The 23,617-nt window shown below is 53.5% G+C and overlaps 2 protein-coding genes across 3 annotated transcripts; both read right to left on the bottom strand.

The window, feature by feature from the left end:
* On the bottom strand, nucleotides 1-9,303 carry MYCBPAP (MYCBP associated protein). The gene is made up of 16 exons (XM_084273606.1): nucleotides 9,277-9,303; nucleotides 8,605-8,779; nucleotides 8,180-8,295; nucleotides 7,339-7,489; nucleotides 6,985-7,100; nucleotides 6,193-6,293; nucleotides 5,466-5,577; nucleotides 4,943-5,129; nucleotides 4,265-4,452; nucleotides 3,861-4,007; nucleotides 3,418-3,705; nucleotides 2,494-2,615; nucleotides 1,680-1,795; nucleotides 1,074-1,207; nucleotides 622-738; nucleotides 1-147 (listed from the first exon to the last, which is right to left on the bottom strand). Exons 1-16 carry the CDS (start codon nucleotides 9,283-9,285, stop codon nucleotides 67-69), a joined length of 2,160 nt encoding a protein of 719 aa, XP_084129732.1. The 5' UTR covers nucleotides 9,286-9,303; the 3' UTR covers nucleotides 1-66.
* A 2,952-nt stretch (nucleotides 9,304-12,255) lies between these two features.
* On the bottom strand, nucleotides 12,256-14,739 carry RSAD1 (radical S-adenosyl methionine domain containing 1; the record flags this gene model as incomplete). 2 transcript variants are annotated; one of them, XM_084273655.1, is made up of 9 exons in its annotated part: nucleotides 12,256-12,475; nucleotides 12,557-12,660; nucleotides 12,736-12,808; nucleotides 12,864-13,011; nucleotides 13,224-13,287; nucleotides 13,373-13,738; nucleotides 13,815-14,019; nucleotides 14,098-14,231; nucleotides 14,572-14,739. In XM_084273655.1, 9 exons carry the CDS (start codon nucleotides 14,737-14,739, stop codon nucleotides 12,268-12,270), a joined length of 1,470 nt encoding a protein of 489 aa, XP_084129781.1. In that variant the 3' UTR covers nucleotides 12,256-12,267. The 2 variants fall into 2 exon arrangements, with proteins under 2 accessions (XP_084129781.1, XP_084129782.1); XM_084273656.1 differs by having other exon boundaries at nucleotides 12,736-12,790.
* Nucleotides 14,740-23,617: the final 8,878 nt, after the last annotated feature.

The following is a 23,617-nucleotide window of genomic DNA, read 5'->3' as shown; positions in this document are numbered from 1 at the left end:
TAAATCTGGGTGGTTGTTTATTTTTTAAAAGCAAGCCTACTTCTCGTTACAAAGTGCTTCACTCTCCTACTTCCAAGACTCTTTTTCCTTTAGTTCCTCATATAGAGAAAACATTCTGCTCACCATGGATCCCAGCAGCTCATAAACCTGCAGCAGCAATGAACAGAAGACCGTTGCAGTGAAAACACACTAAGAAAGCCTGATGACAAGACTGACAGAGGGAGAGAAGGTTTCTCACGCAGGAGCACGTTAACGTACGGGCACGCACACAACCACATAAAAGCCACTGCCTGCCAACAGAGCTTAGCTGTAGTAATAACTTCCCCATGAAGTGTGTTTAACGTTACCAGAGATACAATTAATTCTGCTCATCCCTCAAGAGTCCACAAGCATGTTCAAGACATCCCAGATAGAAATCCCGCACGTGGCTGCGCGATGGCTGGATTTATGTTAAGAGATTCCAGGTTGGAACAAAGGACATCTCACTCTGGGTGTCAAACTTACCTTGCTGCACAACTACAGACATGTTTGTCAGTCTGACTCTCCACCTAAGCTTCAGTGCAAGCTTACAAGCAAAGAGCTAAAAGGGGAATCAAAGATCTAAGCTTTGGTCAGGCTCACCTTAATATAAAGCTTCTCCTGGTACATCTGAAACACAACAGGGTCCACCTGCTCCTGAGGAGGTTCTACTCCAGGTGTAGTTACAGCTTCCACAGGCTGTGCTCCCCCTTTCACCTCCTGCAATGAAGTGGAAGATTGCAGCTTTTGCTCATCTCTCACTTTCAACTTTCTGCTGCTTGGGCGTTCCTGTTCAGGGACAGATACACATCAAAAAGGTGACGTAGATCAGAACACCTTTCAGACTGCTACAAGACAGCAAGGGGATGCTTTGGACTAGATGATCTTGGAGGTCTTTTCCAACCTTAATGATTTGATGATTTTAAGATGTCCCTCCCAGAAGCAGCACCTTTTTCACTGGGCTGGAAATCAGCGCACACACTCAGGATACACAACCTCAGAATAGATCACACTGGCCCCAGCACTTCAGTTTCAACAGGCATCCCAACACATACCTCCTTCTCCTTCCCTTCTGCCTTCAGTGGTCTTGTTTTGCCTTCTTTATCCTTGCCACCAAATGACCTTCTCTCTTCTTTCCTCATGGTTATTTGGTCTTCCTTTCTTCCTTTTAGAGGTTGTTTTACTTCCACTACGAACGAATTACCCAAAAGCAACATTTTCACACCCATAAAGCCAAGCCCACTGCCCTCACACGTTACTGTCACAAGAGTTTTTCCTCTTTTCCTTAATCTGAGCTGCCCTGCACTGAGAACCAACACCTCCAACAGCAGCTTTAAAAATAACAACAGGTCTCAGAGGTGTATCAGAACAAGCCTGCAAGGCAGTGAACAGTGACAGGGCTTTCTGGGGAGGTCTGTGCGAAAGCCAGGGCTGCAGTGAGTTAAATGAAAAGGTGTCACTGCATGGTGGGTGTTTTTATGATGCCAAACCACAGATCACAATTAGGATCACACAATCTGCTGTTTCTTCTGATATGCTTTGTTTCTAAAACTGCTTTGAGGGGGAACTGCTGAAATTGCCATTTGGGTTGAAATTCTGCATGTTTTCTGGATTTCCAGCAGGCCACAGAAAGGAGCTGCTGTGCTGGAACTGACACTTACCTGTTTCCTCGGGAACAACGTCCTCATAGGTGTCCTTCTCAGGCAAGCCAAGCAGGGATCTCAGCTTCACAGAGTGACTCACCAGACCATCAACTGTTTCACGCCACAGCTGAAGACTAAGAAGAGCAGCTGAATCAGAATGGAGAGGGCACAGCCATGGCCATCTCCTCGTACCCTACAGCTGAGAGCTGCTCTGCCCAACTCAACCGATCAAGTAGCACCCACCATCTCAAAATCTGTGCAGAGGAAAGCTGAATTCCCTTCCTGATGTTAGAACCCTCCAAAGTCTCAATGGTTTGCAAATCAGTGGACTCAGAGAGCCACAGAAGTATTCCTGTGAAACTACATCTGCTTTTCAACACAACCCACTAGGTAAACCTGCACCCAGCCCCTCTCTGCGCCTACCGAAAGGGACCTGTGTCCTTCTGATTTGGAGGCTGCTTATGTTTGCAGTCTGAAAGCCAGAGCAAAGAACAGAGAGGCTGTATGAGGGAAGACAGAGTTATCTGAGTACAGGGGTACAGAAAATTACCCAACGGTTTCATAAATACAGACTAATTTTGTCCAGTAATCTTGTATATGCCCTAAAATTACATTAATTTAATATCCTAAACTTATCTCCAGGGGAAAAAAAAAAGACTACAGGCATTTGGGACAGCTGCTACAATGAATGTAGAAAAGCCCAGAGTGTAAAGATGACTTCTGAACCTCACATCATCATCCACAGTCTGAATCACGAGGCTTGCAACAGAGCCCACTAAGGCTGCTGCTCACATGGTGTGTTTACAAGCTCTGTCTTGCAAAGGCAACGCACCAGATCGGGTACAAAACGTCTGACTGAGTTGTTCTCTCTTCAACACACAGCTCCAGTACCGCCTGGTTGAGCTGGGCCAGCGCTGCTTCTCTCTGCTCCTCCTCAGGGATTGACTTTATAGCCTGATGTGAGACAAAACACAGGGGTTGTGGGGCGTGTTTGCCTTCATTCTGAGTCACCTGAGCTCCACAGAGCACATCACAGCTCTCTTCCCACTCTGAAACCAGGCTGCACGGGGCACTTACACACCGTGTGGCCTCCTGTACAGCTGGGATCTGGCCAAAGTGCAAACGCCACCCAAGATCTGGGGGGCAATTCCAGACCCCCCACTTAGATTCACAGTAAGCCCCTTTGGAAGGCCACTGGTATGCTGGAGAAGAGGGATTCCAGCAAGCCCAAAGGCCTTGAAGTAAAGATGAGTTATAAAAGCAGCAGAGAGATTTCCAAGAGAGCACTACAGACAAGCTGTGCTGGCAGAATCCAAACCACTCTGGCTTTCATCTAGGGAGATCTCTACTTTATCCATAGCCTGTCATGAGTACCCCTGAATGGTCTGATGAATAGGAAGGTCTCCCCAAGGAGAGGAGCCCTTGGGGAAGCCACAGGAGGCTGCAGGATTAGCTTCCCCCACCTCTGCATTCAGCCCTGGCATGACAGAAAGCTAATGGGGGAAGAGCTTCAAATATCTAGGACATTGTGGGGTTCTCTTCTTCACACAACAGCCCTCAAAGCCTCTCTTGGGAAACTCTTCACAAGACCACTGTGGTCAGCAGAGCTGAAGTGCTTTTCTGCAACACACATCATAAATCACCTCTATCACTCAGCACGTTGGAAGCAGCTCACGCTGGGCTTGGCAGGTTATTGGTAGGGAGAACGAAAACACTGCCAGCTTGTCATAGCATGAGAAGGAACAGGGGTGATCACCTCCTTAAAGTCCTCAATGGAGAGGTTCCATCCTGAGGAGCCTGGGTTTTCCTCCCCCACATTCATCATTTCACCAGGAGCCTCCATGAGAGCGTTCTTCTGGCCTGGGACCTGTGTAGTGCTGTTCTGAGCAGGAAGAGCCTCCAAGGTACCCTCCTGGCACTGCCTGTCCTCCTCTGCAGTGCTCTTCTGGCCCAAGGACGCTTTCTCCTCAAAGGCTGAAGGAACAGTCATGTGCTGTCTCCACAGTTCATGCAGCTGCTTGATCACTTGATGCTGATAGTGCAACTGTGGTAACGGGGAGAGGTTCAATAGTGAAACCAGCTACACCTTTCCTCTGCAGACCTCACTGTGAAAGCCAGCACAGCACACTATGCCAGCCTCCAGCCCCATGGGTCTTCCCTCCCTACTGTCAGTTGAGTAGCCCAAACAGCAAACATCACCTCAGGATTCTTCCACTGGAACAACTCTTCCTCTGTGGCATGGGCACCCACAGGAGATGGGACACGCTCTGGAGTGCGAATTCGGGCAAGAAGTTCCTTCACACAGCCTGCTACTATAGTAGCACCTTCTTGAGCAGCCAGGTCCCTCTGAGGCACCACAAGAACAACATGTGTGAGTTAAGGAGACACAATTGTGTCTTTATCTGACAACAGACTGCTGAGTTCTCCTATTTTACTTAGCAAACCTGCTCAAGTATGCAGAGATGTTCTGTAAATAAATAATCACCTCACTCTCAGCCCTGATTGCAGAGCAATAAAAATACCATGCCAGTCACTCCCACCCTTACCCTCTATTTGCATGTTAAGTTCAAAGCTCACAGTTACCCAGTTACATGCTTGGTTACCTCCAGTTTCTCTCTGAGGTCAGCCAATTTATCCTGGTAGGCAGAAATTCCCCAAAGGGTCACCTGCAGCAGAGCTCCTCCTAATAACAGAGGATGTGTCCTAAATTCCCAGGACTCGCTGAAAATGCCTGCACTCTCTGACTTGAAAAGAAAGGAAAACCTCCTCGTTTCCCCAGGCAAAATTATACCTGAAATGAGAGAGAAAATGCATCAGTCTGCAAGAAACCACCTGGCAAACCTGACCCTTTTCCAACCCCACACCCAGTGTCTTTATCACTACAGAAGACTTCCCACAGTTCATGTGGTTAGCACACCATCCAGCTATTTTCCTCCTTCCAGGTTTCCTCTCTGTCACCATGTTATTGAACCTGTGTTATTTCCACAGCAAGCTCAGGCCTCTCTGCAGCAGCTTATACCCAGTTTGCCCTCAGAACATGATTTCATTCAATATTCCACACATTTACATTCAGAGGAGGAGCAACCTACTGTCCTTTAAGTCCCACCAAGGGGATCTGCCTTACTTCTTGTGTGAGTCAGCTCTGACACCCAGGGTGGCTTCCCAGGGAGAATCACCTAGCTGGTTTGCTCTGCCATTACTCAGACTTCCTATCTCCTGGCTCCTCAGTATGTGCTCTCTGGTCAACATACACAGGTCTTGGAGATCAGCAGCTCCCATACCTGGTCTGCTATCAAAGTAGAAACGTTGCATCCTCTTCCCCTGGGTTTCTCTGGAGGGAATCCTCTGGGGAAGCCTCATCCAGCTGTACCAGATGGCAGTTGTGCCATCGTTGAGCACCATCAGGGAGTTTTTGGCTACCTCACCAGCCAAAGTATCAAAGGTGACCCGGGTGGCAATGCCAATTTCATCCTAGGAGGAAGACAAAAGATAACAACTTCTACTCTATCTGGCAGGATTTACCTTGCCTGAAGTCACCCCACAAATAAGGGGTTGAGCCTTGGTAGGAGCACTTGCAAGGCAGGTCTGATGAAGTGGCCATTCTACGGAGAGCGCCTGGGAATCGGAGCTTCGCGGCACAGAGCGAGCAGCCCCTTCTGCTTTAGATCTCTCTGGGGCAAACATGGGGAAGGGCTGTTACACTCAGAAGAAACCCCCTGTTCTCTGGCCTCACTCATTGTACAGCTGTGACTGGGGAATTCAAGCAGGCTGAGCCAGAGGAAACAATAAGCAGCACACAGTTACCCTGCAAGAGGTGACACAGTCGATCCAACGAGCGGGCTGGCCACCGAAATTTAAAGATGGACCCCTTGATCTTTCTGGAACCACACCAGGGTCGTCCCTTGAGGAGTCACTGCTAAAGAAAACAAGAGCCAGCGTTTTCACAGGCTGAAATTCACTTTCAGAGAGAACCAGGGGTGATTTACAAGATATTATAAGAAATAATCTCAACTAATGCTTTTCCACAGTCACCTCATCAGGGACAGAGCCCTGCAGATGTAGTAAACTCCAGGTAGCTACTTAGTACCATCAAGGAGGACAGGACAGACAGAATATTAAAAGAGAATACCTGTGGAAGGGTACATGACTGAATAAGGAAAGGCCCTTGGGCTGTGCCCATTACAGATGGATGTGACAAGGGAAGAAAGTAAAATCTGGATGGAAGTGTAAGGCTGGAAGGAGGCAGGTAATTTAGAGCAGAATCTGCACCCTAAGGTAACCTCTGGAGCCTCACAGAGGGAAAAGGGCCTCTAAAGAAACCCCACAACCAACCAGCTCTGAATCCTGCTCCTTAGGCACAAGTCCCCAAGGCACAAAGGAATTGATTGTTTCCTAAAGCTGGTGATTCTAATATTAGCCTATGCCTTTTATTGTGCCCCAGTGGACCTCCGTTCAGGAGGAGGACAGCTGAGGCTGAGACTGGTGGCACATCCCCAGAGTTCTGTATTTCCACCATGAATTTAAAACTTACAGGGTCTCAGACTCTTCAGACGTGGTGCAAGGTGGAAGAGGCTCTGTTGAGACAGGCGCCAACGGCTGCCCTGTGCCAATCACCTCCAGCCCATCCAGATCCTGGAAGAACAACCAACTCAATGATTTCTCTTTTGTCTACAGAAAGGAAGTTAAAACACCAGATAAATGCACCAAGTGAGTCAAGTAAATGAAGCTGAGATATCTTGCTCCTAGGATGGGTTTTTAGAGGTAGCCAACCAATGCTCAAGGGACACAAGGGAACCAATTCTGGATCTCCCAAGATTCCTGGATGCCTGCATTCACCACTACAAATGATGTGTGGATGGGAAGTCTCCTTCACACACCTTTCTCATCCCCAGAGCCAGGTTTTCAGCAAGGAAAAGGTGAGGTTTGTTCAGATTTTAAGAGGGGCTACCTGCCTTCAGCAGATTCTTTCAGATATGTGTCTTCTACATGGGTAAAGGTGTCTCACCCTCTGCCCTGAGGCACTCAAATCCAAGCCACCAGCATGTCACAGGAGTGTTTTTATTGCCTAGGCCTTGGCTGCTGCATGCTGCTGGCTCAGGGTACTATCCCAAGGCTCCCAGGCCACTCCATGCAACACTCTGGGAGGCTAGAGAACCATTGCCTTGGTGTGGCCCTTTGGAAACATGGGAACTTCCAAGAAAAGAACCGTGGGGCTGAGCTTGAGATTCCTAATGCTGGTTTAGATCCAATTCTTGGCAATTTTACATTACTCTACAGCATCTGACAGGAGATGCAAAGAACATCCTTGCTCCTCTAGTCTTACCGGCTTATAAAAATCCAGCTCCTCTAGGACAGGTTTCAGCTCCTGCTGTCGGTGTTTCAGGAAGGGACTCTTATCCCAGCTCACACGATAAGGGATCTTCTTTGGAGGCTTCAGACCTGTGGGAATACCCAGGCAAGAGCTCACTGTCTGCACACCCACATGCTTATTGATTTCCCTCTGTCTCTTGGTGTTTTAAAGAGGAGGTTCAGTGGATGACAGGGGAGCAGCTTGCGCTGCACCCATCAGAAGGGACAACTAGGATGCAAAGTCCCCACTCTCAGAGTGACTGCTTCATTCTCCCTCCACATGGGTATGTCACTTCTGTGGCATCACCTCTCTGTGACACTCCCTTACCTGTTTCTCTCTGGACAGTGTGGGGTTTCCCCACGTGAGTGACAGGCTCTGGGTAGCCACGTTCTCTCTGAGTCAGGGTCATGGTCAGGCCGGTGAGCTCATCTCCCATGCGCTCAGGCTGGCTCCAGAACTCGCTTCCTCTTCGGTAGCCCTAGGGCAGGAAACAAAGCTCTCACTGACACTTTCAGGTACATGAGGCTGCCTGCTTTTCTCACAGGGCCTAGAAGATAACAGGGGAGAAGAAGGGGTCTAACTCTGCTTACATGAGCACTTTAGAAGTCTATAAACTATGGCTTTGTCTCCATCAGGCTGCTGTCAAAGACAAAAGAACTTTCTCCTATCTAGTGCTGCATGGAGGCTGAGTGGTATTAATGCCTCACACAAATGCAAATTCTTTGATAGTGCTATAAATGTCAAAAATCCTTTTAATATCAGGTACTCTCATAATCCTCCTGACTTGCCCATATCCCTTTCTCCATGGCAATCACTACAATTCGAGCCTGAAGCTATGAGATGTCTCTGTCCCTGGAACAGCAATTGCAGCACACCCCCACACCTCCTCCCAGCATGTGAGTCTTTGGGGAACATCAAGAAATGGGACTTGCCCATGAACTGGTTAATGAGGCCCCACAGCACACCACCACTTTCCTTGACTGGTACACATACCACAGTCCCTGGTTTGGTTTTTGAAGCCTCTTAAGGCTCTGCTTGCACAGCACACTGCAAGGCTTTGAGTGGCTTTGATAAACACCTAATGAAAGATCTTTGGGGATGTTACTCCTGACACCAGTGTCTTGCACAAGAGCAGAGCAATGGGATGCAGAGGAAGTGAGCCACACACCTTCCCAGGAAACAGGGCAGGGAGACTCCGGTCAATGAGGTCACGTTCTTCTTGGATTTGCCTGTAATCCTCTGAGATGCTCATCAGCAATTCATCCTCTGGCCTCTGAAGAATTTCTATAAAGGAGGAACATCAAAATCATTAGTGCTGTGCTGCTGGGCACACCCTTTAGCTACTGTTCACACATAACCCTCTGATGCTGTCCCCCACCAAATCCACTGTCCTTCTCCCAGCCAGAAGCACCAGATCACCTCCCCACAGCACCCATGGCCACCAGCAACAGCAGCATGGGGAGCTCTGAGAACACAGAAGTAGACTGCAATGGCACGAGGATGAACCTTGGTCAGCTGTGGCCATTCCAGCTTGTTGTGGTGCCATCGACCTGCTCTGGGAATTCCACAGAATGAGGCCTTGGCTTTTCTCACCTCCTAGATATTTCTCCTGCTTCTTCCTGATTGCCATATTACGATGCCAGTTCTGGAGAGCTTTGTCCTCACGTAGTGGGGTCTGATGGACCTTTTTCTTCTTCTCTCCTCCATATTCCTCTTTTAAAGCTGCTGTAGGAACATCCTGATCAGGAACCTCAATAATATTTGCCAGCTGAAGAGAAAGGAAACATTAAATTAGCCTCTTATGGACATACAGTGACCAGAATGAGAACAGGAGGATGGAGGAGGAAAGGATTCTTCAGATTGGCAATACTTTGATCTGATCTTCCTGAGAGGAACAAAACCAGGAACACACTGAGAGACAAGGGAAGGATTTAAGGGAGTCATTCGGCTGGAGCAATGGCACTGCTGCAACACCAGCTCTTCCCTTGCAAGCCCGATGCCATCAGCAGAAGCACACATGGAAGAGGAAGCCTCCGTCATCTGTCCCTCCATGACCTCCTCCCGCACACAGGGCTTCAAAACCTGCTGGCACAGTTTCTCTGAAGGCAAACCCTCCTCCAGAGCATGACAGGGCTGGGAAAACCACACCTCAGGCCTGACCTGCTCCTGATAGGTGCTGGAAAGCATCGAAAGGTACTGCAGGCACCACACTCCACCTCCAGACAAGTACAGCACAGCAGCATTTTCGCAACTTTACAAACCAACCTGAGTCATTCCTCTGGCCAAGGCTTCCTTCTTGAACTGCTGAGGACTTCCCAAAATATGATGGGGGAGAACCTTTTCACTGCCATCACCAAGCAGTCCTGGCCCTACAACACAAAAAGACAAGCCCAGAGCCAGATCACTACAGCTAGGCTTAGCAAAACCAAACCCCAAAGATAAGCTGCAGAGTTTAACCCTACCAGGAAAAGTCAGTGGTTCCCTGAGTGCCCCTGGGAGAGCAGGATACACTGTGAGATGGGCTGTCTTCCTCTCCTTGGGTTGATATTTTCCAACAAGGTATTTCTTCCTAACTGGAATTCTCCCAGCACCCTGGGGAGGGTGTGGAGCATGGGGAGGGTGTGGAGCGTGGACCTTCAGAAAATAAACAGTGCAATTAGGTACATAGTGACTCACCTTCATCCTGTCTGAGCCTTCTAGGATACACAGAGAAGTCCTATCAGTACAGACTGGTCCTCATTTATTAAGAGGCATGTTACACGACTGCAGAGACACCAGCTTAGTTACTGCCTTACTCCTCTGGACTCTGTAACCAAGGCAGGGCAAAGAGTTTGAAGTCACTGTCCCAATGGTCTTCTGCTGCATCACTTGGTGGCAAAGGCCACCACTCATGCAGTTCAACCCAAGGTTTGGAAGGGAAGCAGTAATACTACTAAACAACTCTTAGGTCTTCCTGGACTTGGAAATGTCATTTTGAAATGGCAGAGGTCTTCTCTTCCCATTAGAAAAGGCTGTTGTCACAGTTTTGCATGGCTGGGTTTTCATGGAGAAGGGGGGGGCTGCAGGGGGGGCTCTGCAGGGCCCAGAGAGAAAACATCGGCTGGTTCAAGGCCAGAGCCATTGATGACCAAGGCTGAGCCAATGGTGACAGTCACAGTGCCTCTGGGAATCACATTTAGTTGACAAAAAAACCACAGGCAGCTGCATTTTGCCCCCAGAGAAGGGAGTGAGAAGATGTGAGGAGCTGTGCAGACACACCAAGGCCAGGGAAGAAGGAGGTGGGGAGGAAGAATGAGGTGCTCCAGGTGCCAGAGAGAGAGATTCCCCTGCAGCCCATGGAGGAGACCATGGTGGAGCAGGCTGTCCCCCTGAAACCCATGGATTTGCTGGGGGACTTGTGGCTCTGTGGGGGACCAGGCTGGAGCAGTCTGGGCCCGAAGGTCAGCACCCCATGCAAGGGAGCTGCACTGAGACAACTGGTGAGGAGATGATGTCCCGATAGAAAGGAGTCCCGTTGGAGAAGCTCGTGGAGGACTGTCTCCCATGGGTGGGACCCCACTGTGCAGTAGGGGAAGGGGGTGTGTGGAATGCCCCCCCCAGCTAAGAAGGAAAACAACCTGGGAGGAACTGACTGAAAACCCCACTCCCCATTCCCTGCTGGGGGAAGAAAGGAGCACAATTATGACTAAAGCAAAGTCTGCGAAGAAGGGAGGGGTGGGGGGAAGTAAAGATGGTTTAAGATCTGGAGAAGGAAAGCAGCTTGTGAGGAACTGACCGAAACCCCATTCCCCATTCCCTGCCCCTCCCCATGCCATGATGGGGGGGGGGGGGGGCAGAAGGGAGTAAAATCATGACTAAAGTGAAGTCTGCTAAGAAGAGGGGGGGTGGGGGGAGGTCATTTAAGATCTGTTGTGTAGGGAGGCATAACCCTTTGCTCTTAGCAATCAAGCCTGACGACCTGATGAGTCATAAAAAGCAGGACAGAAGAAAATGGAATGAAAACTGAACTCCAAGAGGGAGTTTTGGGTTAAGCAAATGGACAGGACCCTCTGTTAAACACACAAAATAAAAGGAGAGTGTCAGGTAAGGCAGCTGTTTCTATCAGTAGAAACAACATACTTTCTCCAGGTTCTCCACTGTGATTGCAAGGGCCTGGATGTCATTTCCTTGCAGAAGATGTGGAACGGACTCAGGCTCTTCTGCAATTGTTGAGGAAGACAGTTCACATGTCTTTTCTTTCTTGTCTGAAAAACGGATGAAGAGACATCCTCTGGAGTCCCCCAGAGAAACCCCATCTTCCCTCTTCAGCCCGGTTATTCACTCCCAGCTGAACTACGCTTGGGTTGTTTTGGGGTTTGGCTGTGGGGTTTTCTTAAGGTTGCACAAAACAATTAAATTTTAATTGAGGAGGTGGGGGGTGGGGAATAAATAATTGCACTCTGAGAAGCTGCGAGGACTAAGGTGGGTGACCAAGACTCAGCTGAGGTGGGTCCCCAAGACCGAACTGTTGCAGGTCACCCAGACTCAACCATCACAGGTCACCCAGACTCAACCGTCCCAGGCGTTACTCCAGGTGATGACAGACACAGCCCGTGCTGCCGACAGGCAGAAGAACCAAGCCCTGGGAAGCCAGCCTCCCTGCAGCCTGCCCCACAGCCGCCACACCCCCTCAGGCAGCGAGCTGCTGGGTTTCCAGGAGCCCCTGGAGAGCACAGTAACCCTTCGGCTGCGATCCCCTGCGAGCCGAGCACGGGGCACCGCGGGCTGCAGCTACACCGACCCCACGGGGGTTCGCTTCTCCCCTTAACCTGCACGGCCCTCCGGCTGGGCCCCTCCGGCTGGGCCCTGCTTCCTGATGGGGGGGACATCGCGAGGCCTCTCCCGCTCACACATGGGAAGCAACAGCTCGAAGCCCGGCGGGAGAGCCGCGGGGTCACGGCGCGGGGCCGGGGCCGCTCCGGGCGGCTGCAGCGCACAGCTCGGGAGCGGCGGGGACGCCCGGGGAAGGTCCAGGCCGCCAGGCGCCGCTGGGCCCGGCCGCGTCAGCTCCGCTGCCATGGCAACGCCGCCGGGAAGCGCCGCTAGAGGGGGCCGTCCCGCCCCGACTCCACGGTGCCGCCGCCGGCGCAGCGACTCTGTGGTACCGCCCGGGCTGGGGAAGGGCCGCCCGCTGCCCCCGGGAAGCAGCTGCCTGGGTCGGGCGCTGTTGCCCCGCACACGCAGTGAGACCCGCAGCCAGCACACGGCTCTCGCTCTTTATTCGCCGCTGTCTCCCCGCCCTGAGCCCACCGCGGCCTCGCCGCCGGCCCCGTCCCCCGTCGGACTCCTCCTCGGGGCGCCGCCGCCGCGGCCGAGAGCGGCTCCCGGGGCGGCCGGCGGGGCCCAGCGGCGCCGCAGCTGGTAGAGCAGGTCGGGCAGCAGGGAGTCCAGCACGGCCAGGCCCTCCCGAGAGCAACGCAGGCCTCTGGGGAAGGGGCGGCGGCTGAGCCTCGGGGCCTCCCGGGAGGGAGATCCGCGCCCCCGCCGCCGCACCCCCGGGGCTCACCTGCTGTCCAGGACCAGCCAGCCTTGCTGCTCCAAGTCCCTCGCCTGTCCCGGCTCCCCGAACGCGGCCTCCAGGCTGAGGTGAGGGGAGAAGCGTCCCCAGCGCTGCGTGCCCAGAGAGGGGTCAGCGACGGGCCGCTAGCGGCGGGTCCCGGCTGGGCTCCCCCAGGGGCTCCTCACCTCGTGGGTCACCCCCTCGTCCGTGCGCAGTCCCAGGGCGAGCAGCTCCTCCAGCCTGCGGGCACACGGGGAGCCGTGGGGGGTGGCAGAGGACAGGGGAGGGGGCGCGGGGGGAGCCCCCTACTTACTGCTCCTGCGGGCTCAGCACCACCCGCTTCCTGGTGCCGTGACCTTGGCTCTGCACCTCCCGCATCCAGGCCTCAGGCTCCAGCGTCTGGACACGGGCCTCCCGGCTGCAGCCACCCTCACCCCATGGAACAAACCGCCCATGTGCCCCTGCAATGGTGGGGGGAACAAGAGAGTCACAGAATCACACAGTCACTTCTCTACACCCTCCTGTCAGATAAATTATAGGCAGTGATAACGTCTCCCCTCAGCCTCCTCCAGACTAAGCAACCCCAGCTCCCTCAACAGTGGAATTCAGGGGGCACACAAGGCCATGCACAAGGTCTGCCAACATCCCCCCACTCCCCATCACCCCAGCTTACCTGGCCCCACACCAATGTACTGCTCAGCCCGCCAGTAGGAGAGGTTGTGGGAGCTAACGGCGCCCTGGAGGAGAGAATTGCATGGGGTGAGGGGGCACTGGGCCTGCTGGGGGGTGACATGGGGAAGGCACAGCATGGGGGGCACCCACCTTCCTTGCAAAATTGGAGACCTCGTAGTGCCGGAAGCCGGCAGCCACCAGCATGTCACGGGCAGTATGGTACATGTCAGCCAGGAGGTCCTGGGGGGGTGCAGGCAGCTCCCCCTGTGAGACCTGTGCTGCCAGCACTGTGCCCCGTTCCAGTGTGAGCTGGTACAGGGAGATGTGATCATCGCAGAGCCCCAGCGCTGCCTCCAGCCCCCGGGCCCAGGCGCCCCGGCTCTGCCCCGGCAGCCCGAAGATGAGATCGATGGAGGTTCGGCCGGGGAAGAGCCGCTGTGCCGCCTCCACAGCCCTCCGTGCCTCCTCTGCTGTGTGCTCCCGGCCCAGCAGCTGCAGCTCAGCGTCATCCAGTGACTGTGGGAGGGAGCACAGTGGCAGCAGGGGACACGGGGGGGCTGCACGGGGTGGGATGGTGGAGAGGCCCTCTCACCTGGACCCCGATGGAGAGGCGGTTGACACCAGCCGCCCTGAAGCCAGTGAGGCGCGGTACACTGGTGGAGCTGGGGTTGGCCTCCAGCGTGACCTCGGTGCCAGTGGGGAGGTGGGCAGCCCCCGCGACAGCATCCAGCACCGCTGCGATGGTGCGGGGACTGGCCAGGCTTGGGGTGCCCCCGCCAAAGAAGACAGAGGTGACGCTGTAGGGCAGAGGGTGTGGATGCTGCAGGAGGCTGCCAAAGGGCCCCGCACCCCCCGAGACCCCCTTGCTCACCCACCTCTGCACCCGGCTGAGGCGGAGCAGGGTGCGCGCCTCTCGCACCAGGCAGGCACGCACGGCCGCCTCGTCCACCGCTGGCACCACGTACTTGTTGAAGCTGCAGTAGGAGCAGCGCTGGCGGCAGTAGGGCCACTGCGGGCACAGGGTGCTGGTGGGGGACGGCCATGCCCCCTCCCCTGGCACCCCGCTCTGGGGAGGGTGGCAGCCCCAGCCCCACGCATGGGTCCCTGCACCCCCACCTGTCCCAAGGGCACAAGGCGCACACCCCGGGGGTGCCCCCCCTTCACGTGCACAGGTCGGGGACACCCCTGCCTCCCATGTGCATGGCCAGTGACCCCCACACTGAGCCCCATGACACGTGGGCCCTGCGGTCACCCGCGTGTGCACCAGCCCCACGGCCCCACATCACCCCCAAGTCCCGGGGTCCCCGTGCACCCCCCACGTGCTGAAGCCCCGGGGTCCCCCCGCTCACGTGCACGTAGAGCGCGGCTGCGGCGGGGGCGGCCGGTTCCGGGCCCGGCTCCGAGGCCGGTTCCGAGGCAGGACCCGACCCCTGCCCCGGTCCCCGGCCCGGGCCGCCCCCGCCGCGCCGCGCCGCAGCCGCCACTGCTGCCGCCGGCCAGCACCCCCGCGCCGCCATCGGACACGGCCCCGCCCCGAGGCGGGCACCGAACCTCGGCCGCCCCACCGATCCCCGGGCGTCCGTCCGGCGGTGCCGGGGCGATGGGGAGGGGCGGGCGGAGCCCTCCGCTTCCAGCCAGGGTGCGCGGGGGATGCCGGCTGGGGCTGGCGGGGCCGATGGGCTCCCCCGCTGCCGGCTGGGGCTGGCGGGGCCGATGGGGTCCCCCGCTGCCGGCCCGGGGATCGCGGGGCCGAAGGGGCTCGGATGCCCCGGGGAACTTCCCGCACCCACTCCGGGGCTGGAGGGGGGTTTCCCGGTCAGGGGCTGCTCAGCGTTGCCGAGAGGGAGCCGTGGCGTTTCGCCACGCAGGGTTGTGCAAACCCAGCGCTGACGGCCCCAGCCCCCGGTGTCGCTCACTATTAATAGCCCTGCAGAAGTGAGCGATGCCGATGACAGAAGCCGTGGCCACAGATTCCTGTTCCTGTGGGACCAAGTCACCCATCCTTGACGTAACCCTCTCACCATGGGAAGACCCCCCGGGTGCCGGGACTTTCCGAGCTGGCAGCGAGCGATATAAGAGCTGGACCCAGGTGGGGTAAGGGCAGGAGCCCTGGAGCCCACTGACAGCCCCACACACCCTGAGCCCATGCTGCCAGCCGCCAGCATCCAGCCTTCCCCTCACGTGAGTATTGCAGCCAGGGATGCCCCATGCCAGGGGCCTGGGATGGCCATGGGGACACCCCCAGAGGTATCCTGGCTCGGGAGGGCAGGGAAAGCATCCTGGGCACCCAGGCTCTGCTGGGGCTCAGACCCATGGATGGAGCAGCACTGCTCCTGGGACACGAGCAGAGCTGGGGGGTGCTGGGATGGGACAACAGGGACCCCCAACCCTGGCTGTGACCGTGCTTGCTGTGTTTCTCCGCAGTGTGTCTACTCCCCCAAGCCCAGGCTGACTTCACCTCCATGTTCTACCAGCAAAGGCCCAATGATGGTGAGTACATGGGCTGCTTCTGGGTCTGCACAAAGAGGGGAGGTATCAGAAGCTCCTCTCCCTGCAGGCTTGTCCCACACCTGGGTTTGTGCTGGGGGGAGTCAAGGGCAGCAAAATGTCTTGCTCGAGACATCAAAGGTCTGCTGCATCCCCAAGGTCGCTGGCTGCCTAAAACCAGGGCAGGGAGGAGACTCAAGTTTCACTTGCAGACACCCCCCTTCCTCTGGGGTGGGCAGAGGCGAAGCCAGTGAAACACGCTGATGCCAGCCCCACGAGCAGTTTGGGGGTGGTGCAGGAACCTGCTGGAGAGATGCTGTAGGGAAAGGCTCTGCCCCAAACCACCCCCTGCGTTTTTCTTTCAGAAAGCAGACACAAACTGTGGGTGTGTTGCCCACTTGGTCTGCTTCCATGGGTAGAGCCCACCGTCCAGCTGGGAGATCCAGGATCGAGGCCTCGCTGACACTTCACCTCTCCCACTGGGAGAAGCCCCAGCGCGGAGGGGAGAGGCCCTGCTGGGAGGGAAGCAGGAGCGAGATGCCCAGGAGGTCGGTGAGAAGTCAGCAGCAACGTTACCTGCTTCCCAGCTGGGGTGGGACACTTCTGCTGGGAATGAAGAGGAACCGTGTCCTTCCACTTCTCAGCAGAGTGTGTCATGGTTGGGAGGCACCAAACAACTCCCGTAAAACACTGTCCCAGGGCCGCTCTGCTTCACACTGCCAGTGGGACAGGAGCTTTGGTATTTCTGCATAATCCTGCCTGTCTTGTTCAAAACAACAAAATAAACCTTGCCAAGTCTACCTCAGGGACGTTTCTTTGGGGGTCAGAAGGTCCAGGGGAGGAGAGGGGCTACAGGGTGAGCTTTTCCAGCCAGCTTTGGGGAGCTCTGTCCCGTGTGAAGTCATGTTCTCTAAAGCCCCTGCTGCTCATTTCAAGGTGACTGGCTCTGTTCTATAAGCCAGAAGTCTCAGCAACACCCAAGCAGAGAAGGCATTCGCCTACCTTGGGAAGCCAGGCCAGGCTGTCAGGACAGTAAAACAGCTGCCAGTGGCTCTTCAAGTGCTCTGAAATGGCTGCAGCCAAATTGCTCACGGAGACACAAGATTTGAAAACCTTCCTAAGGCCTTTCAGGAGCAGGAGAGAACCCCAGAAATAAGCATCCCTCCCTCAACACCACCGTGTTTCTGTTGGCAAAGAAACAAACCCCACTGGGAGAAAAAGGCTCTCTCTTTTATTAATGAGAAGTGCCACCAGCCTGATGCCAGGGAGAGGTGGTCTCTGCTGTGTGGCCCAAGGTGAACAGCAGAGGCAAAGCTGGCTGAAGCAGGGCTGATTTAGCCTCTTTTTTCACTCTGCCTTCCCGAGCTCAGAGCTGAAGGTGCTTCTCCATCTGCTCCCTCGACCTGTATTTCTGAATCTGGAATGAAGTGCAGAGAGGAGGAGGGAGGGAGACGTAGGAGACAGGACCTGAGGCTGGGGCTCCTGCCCTGCCCCTCTCTTACCTTCCCTGAGACAGTGAGCGGGTGCTGACCCCTGGGATCTTGACATGGGAGATCTGAGGGCCACCAGCAGGAGCCCAGAGACAGTGCACAGGCCCAGCTGGGAGGAGTTTATGGAAACAACTTCTTGGGACTAATTTTAATACGAAGTGGGACGGGCTGTGCATAGGTATAGGTGCACTGTGACATGCCGTGAGTATGTGACATCCTGCTGTATACAGCTAAGGTGAATTGCTGTGTTTGGTGTGTGTGTCTGTGGTGGAGCGACCCCCTGCACCCAGAGCCAAATAAACACACCTTCCTTATAACTCCCTGTGTGCTGTGAAGTCAGTTTCTGCACATCACTGGGCTCACTCAGGGCAGAATAGAACAACAACGGCTGGAGTCCAGAGAGAGAGTGTGTGGGTGTGGTGGTTTGACTCTGGCTAGAGGCCAAATGCCCACCAAAGCTGCTCACTCACTCCAGGAGGAGAAACAGGCAGAGCCTCTGTGGGCTGGGATAAGGACAGTTTACTGCCAAAAATCACCATGAATATAGAACAATAACGGTAGTTACACTCACACCCAGTGCTAACACAGAGTACCTCACTGACCTGATGATCACAGAGAGCTGCCTGATGGCAAGGACCAACCAACTGACCCAACATCCTGGCTGCACTCCAACTGTCCTAGAGACAAAAACAGCCCCTACCCTTCCCCAACCAGCTGCTTTTATAGGGAAGTGGTGTCAGGTGGTGTGGAAAACAGCTCCAGCTAACTCAGCTCACCTGGGCTGACTCAGCTCACTGGGGCTGACTCAGCTCACCTGTGTTGGCTGGCTGGGGAGGTCAACCCTGACCTGGCCAGAACCAGGGCAGAGACAGAGAAGGCCAATAAGCTTTTTTTGAGGCTTAAGATGATTGCTGATGTCAGAAGATGTTTCCGGAGCGTCCCTTTCCCCAACAGCCAGGCTGTAAGCTCAACGCTCCAGAGCCAGAGTCAAGGGTTCTGGGGATGGTCTGCAGTACGGGGAAGGCCGGACCCGAAATGACGCGGAACAAGAGTCACACGGTCACTGTTTCCGGTGGGAATAGTTACCAGTGACAAACAGACAGGAACCAAAGTGATCAGGAACCAAAGTCACAGGGTCAATGTTTTTTTTTGGGGGGGGGACCTTTTTCAATGACACACGGATGAAAACCAGAGTGACCCGGAACCCAAGTCACAGGGTCACTGCTCGTGGGGGGACCATTTCCCGCAACAAACAGGCCGGAAAAGAAGTGCTGCGGAACCAAAGTCAGGCGGTCACCGCGTCTGTCAGGGCTGGAAACAGGGCAGGAGGGGCAGGAACCAAAGTGACGCGGAACTGAGTCTCGGGGTCACTGGTGCCGGGAACAAGATTTTCAGTGAGGAACCGGCCGGCATGAAGCCATCGCATTGCAAACGGCAAAGGGTCACTTTTCCAAGGGGACCCTATTTCGGTAACACACGGGGCAGTGACAAGGAGCCCGGGGCACAGGGTCTCACCGCGGGGCTCCGCGCTGAAGGTACAGAAATACCTCCCAAACCAAAGGGGCCAGGAACGAAAGACACAGCTGGCCTGAAAGTTGCCCAGGCGGCCCACAAGCAGCCCCTGGCATTGTGGCTCTGAGGGCTTTCGTTGGCCAGGGAACCTTGGAGCCTTGGAGCTATCTCCATAGTTGCAGTTGGTGGCCCAAGAAGCACTCCCCGGCCAACATGCCGAACGTCCAGCAACAGCTCCCACACCAAAGGAGCCAGGACCGAAAGACACAGCTGGCCTGAAAGCTCCGCAGGCGGCCCACAAGCAGCCCCTGGCACTGTGGCTCTGAGGGCTTTCGTTGGCCAGGACACAGGCAACACTCCAACTATCTCCCTGGGTGCTTCTCTCAGCCGCAGCAGCCCTCACTTCAAAACATGCCAAACATCCAGCAGTAGCTCCCACACCAAAGGAGCCAGGACTGACAGACACAGCTGGCCTGAAACCTTCCCATTCCACCAGCTGAAGACAAAGCCAATGGAAGCCCCTTCTCTGGGCTTACCAGATACACCCCAGCCCTTTTGGCTGTCCTCCCGTGAAAAACCAGGGACAGCCCTAGGAATTCTGGCCCCAGATTTGGGACCGTTGTCGTGGTTTTACCCCAGCTGAGAGCCAAGATCCACGCAGCTGCCTGCTCCTTAAAGGAAAAGAGCAGGGGAAGAGGGAAGAGGGGGGGTGAGAGGCAAGGGAAGGGAAAAGGAAGGGGCAAATAACCCCAAAACCAAGAAATAAGAGGCCTGTGGGTTGGGATAAGGATAGTTTACTAAGATAACAGAAAGATACAATATAACAATGCTGACAGGACTGGAGAGCAAGCATCTCGTGACTGTTGGAAGACCATTAAGACTACACACTCCAGTTGACCACAGGCCATGGCTGGGGTGTTGATCTGTCGTCCTGGCTACTAGGAACACCTTGGGTAAAACACATCTCCAAAACCTGGTGACTCACACGCAAGCAGGTGCTGTGACCTCACCCAACAGAGTAAAACATACCGGGTTTGTGAAACCAACTGACCAGGCCACTGTTAGGCTTTTGTATTTTGCTCCCTATCAGTCACTCAGTGTAGGTATATAGAGGAACTCTTAATTAACTGAAAAACAAAACTAAACTTTATTAGAATACGCTGTTGTAACAACAAAGGAAAGCAGAACAGCAAGAAAAGCAGCTCTAACAGTGCATAAACTAAGACGTTTAGGCACCTCTGATATACCTCCACCTCAGCTGCGTCGCTACAGCAGGCAGCACGGGGCCTCTGTCTAGATATAAAGCAATAACAAATAAAGAAAAAGCTTGATCCCTTCTAAACCAACTCTGTAAGGCAGAGGAGACCTCTCAGTCTCACTAACACCCGCTTCTCTGGTTGCTCTGGGGGGAAAAGGCTCACTCTCTGGGCCCCTCCTCTCCAGTAGGTGACGATGACCTGACAGTCTAACAGTGAGACAACAATACACCACTGTAGCCACAGCAAGGACACTGTCCCTGTGGCTTGGCTGTAGAGCTGCAGAAAGGAAACATTGCCATTTGTGGCCTTGCAGGTGTGCTGGGAAGCTCAGGGAATGGATCTGGGATTTGGTCTTCGTAGACACCGTCCATCTCCTGCTGCTTCCCAGTGTCTCTGGGAAGGTGCATGTGTGGCTTCCCCCCACCCCACAGAAAGTACTGGAAGGGGATCTAAGAAGCTCAGGCCTGTGTGACTCCAGTAATTCAGCCACATGACAGAAAAAGGAATTGGTTTCAAGGCCATAACTGAGAAAGGAGAGCTCCAGCCAGTTTAACCAGGCCTGGAGACCCACCTGAAGCTTGATTTGCTAAATACTGGGTGATGGGGTGGGAAAACTGCAGTATTAACTAACAACCAATCTAAATGTTATGGTTTATCTGTGTCTGCTTAAGTATAAACCAGAAATCTTTAAAACCCATTTTTTCTTGATGTACAGACCAAGCCAGCTGGCCACTTGCATTTCTGAAACCCCCAAAGCCAATGGAATACACCCACTTGATGGCACCAATCTATTATGCATCGTATGTGTTTGATACGTTTGTTTTGTTCTTGAAAATGGTAATTTTGCAAACCTTCCTGTAAACCATCATTGTTTTGTTGCCCTCCAACCCCTCAAGTTCAAGAAAATCTGCAAACCAGTGCAAAAGGAAACTACTTTGTTAAGTGAAGTAGTAAAAAATAATTTAGGTTTAGATTTGTTAACAAATCAAGGAGGACCCTGTACAGTGATTAATCAAAGTTGTTGCACCTATATTAATGAAATAAAGGAAGGTCTAAAAAGAGTGAGAAAGGGTGGGGAACATATATGGTGGGATACACTTTTTGGATGGTCACGCACTGCTACAAGTACCCTTAATAAGTTGTGTCACCCTATTGTTCTCTTAATTCTGTCTTTGATTAGTATTGTTGTTTCCATAGTGCTGTATGTTTTAAATTGGAAAATGATAAAACAAATTAAGCATCTAATATATATCTAATATATACTAATCAGCTAATATATAAATATAGATATATATATAGCTGATGATATGTAGATACATATATATATATAATATATGCTCATCAGCTCCAATGACAAATTGAAACAGGCAGAAGTCTTATAAAAAACCTGGAAAGGAATGGAATAATATAAAAGGCATTAATATGAAGAAAATTAATTTACTAACTTTTTAGAAAAGGGGGATTGATAGAACTAATATTTAAGGGTTAATAGCAGAGAAATTATTTAGCTTAAACCATATATAACTTCAGCCATTGTGTAAGATGAATAAACAGGAGCCTGGCAGAAAGAACTTACTGAGGAGATAAAACAGACACACTGACCTTGATAAAGAAACTGGTATAAGCAGTTTCCTTTGGGGGAAAGGTGAAAAGTACACAAGGAAGACATACAGCCTTCATACCTGAGACCCAGGCCCACAACCACCATGAAGCACTGTGTGAGCCCAGCTGGGAGGAGTTAAAGGCAGAGACTGTGGAAATGGCTTCTCAGAACTGCTTTGAATAATCCAACTTTTTTCTCAGGATTTTAATGTATGTGCATGACTTTGTGTAATCAATATTAGGCTGCTTGATAGAACGGTGTGCAAGTCAGGAGGCACGTGCCCCGTGCACCCAGCACTGCAATAAACATACCTGCTTTATAACTCTTGGGGAGTTGTGAAGTCAGCTGCTGCAAGTCAGACTTGTGAGAAGGAAGGTAGTGCCCTCCCAAACGACAGGAACGCAGAGCTGGACAGAGACAAAGACAGCAGAACCACCACTGGGCTCTGGGACTGAGGGAAGAATGCAAAGAGTGCCTGAGGGCCAGAGAGTGAGACAGAGACAGGGAAAAGAGCCTTTTTTGAGGCTCAAGATGTTTGTCCAAGTCAAATGTTTTTTTGGGGGGGGGGGGGGGGGGGGGGGTGTGACAGTTTCATTAACGGGTGTCCTGGAACCAATATCCTCCAGAACCAAAGTCAAAGGGCCACAGTTTCTGAGGATGGGTTTCAAATACGGACAGATCATAGAATCATAGAATTGTAGGGGTTGGAAGGGACCTCGAGAGATCATCGGGTCCAACCCCCCTGCCAAAGCAGCTCCCCAGGACATGTCACTCAGGCGTCCAGATGGGTCTTGAATATCTCCAGAGAAGGAGACTCCACCACCACCCTGGGCAGCCTGTCCCAGGGCTCCCTCACCCTCACTGGGGAAAAGTTCTTCCACATGTTGGTGTGGAACTCCCTGTGCTCCAGCTTGCAGCCATTGCCCCTTGTCCTGTCCCCGCCGTCCTCCGGCGGCCATTTTCCCGCCCAGGAACCATAGAGTCGTTCATCTCTATGGCCAGAAATCCTCCGGCGGCCATTTTCCCGCCCGAGGACAATAGACACCGAAACTCGATGGGCGGCAATCCTCCAAGGGAGCGACACTACTCCAACGCCACCCCATAAGCGAGACCTCAGGACTTTTTTCCCATGCTTTTTTTTGTTTGGATCAGTGGAGAAGGACCTGGGGGTCCTGGTTGATGACAGGGTGGCCATGAGCCAGCAGTGTGCCCTGGGGGCTGAGAGAGACAATGGGATCCTGGGGGCATCTGGAGGAGTGTGGCCAGCAGGTCACAGGAGGGGATCCTCCCCCTCTACTCTGCCCTGGTCAGGCCCCACCTGGAGTGTTGTGTCCAATTCTGGGCTCCCTGGGATAAAAAAGACAGGGATCTCCTGGAGAGAGTCCAGAGGAGGCTACGATGATGATTAAGGGCCTGGAACATCTCCCCTATGAGGAAAGGCTGAGTAAGTTGGGACTGTTCAGCCTGGAGAAGAGAAGACTAAGGGGGGACCTAATTAAAGTTTCTAATTATCTGAAGCAGGGGATGCAGGGGGAATCAGCCAGCCCCTTTTCAGTGTCTGTGAGGACAGGCCAAGGGGGCAATGACTGCAAGTTGGAGCACAGGGAGTTCCACACCAACATGGGGAAGAACTTTTCACAGTGAGGGTGACAGAGCCCTGGAATAGGCTGCTCAGGGAGGTGGTGGGGTCTCCTTCTCTGGAGATATCCAAGACCCATCTGGACGCCTATCTGAGTGACTTGTCCTAGGGAGCTGCTTTGGCAGGGGGGTTGGACCCGATGATCTCTCGAGGTCCCTTCCAACCCCTACAATTCTATGATTCTATGATTTCGTTTCATTAAAATTTTAATCTTTCTTGTTATTACTCCTCCCAGTGGCCACGCCATTTTCTACTGCCGCTTTTCATTCTCAGCTGTCAGAAAGCCACTGAATACATCCAGACACACAGGTACACGCTGTCAAATGCCACCAGGCGCAGACTCACACGCACGGACTCAAACACACAGACCACAGACACGCCCTGTACTATCTGCACACGGGATAT

Source organism: Gallinula chloropus (assembly GCF_964237585.1).
Source record: "Gallinula chloropus genome assembly, chromosome: 20".
Lineage (NCBI taxonomy): Eukaryota > Metazoa > Chordata > Aves > Gruiformes > Rallidae > Gallinula > Gallinula chloropus.
The sequence above is the reverse complement of the archived record's forward strand: the minus strand, read 5'-3'. Positions and strand labels throughout refer to the sequence as shown.

Excerpts from the sequence above, each read along its gene's own strand:
- MYCBPAP (XM_084273606.1), bottom strand. Across the intron at positions 5,130-5,465 it reads ACTGTGTCACCTCTTGCAGG|GAAATTGGCATTGCCACCCG; the intron begins GTAACTGTGTGC and ends TCCTCCTAGGAT. Across the intron at positions 2,616-3,417 it reads CCATTGAGGACTTTAAGGAG|GCTATAAAGTCAATCCCTGA; the intron begins GTGATCACCCCT and ends GTCTCACATCAG.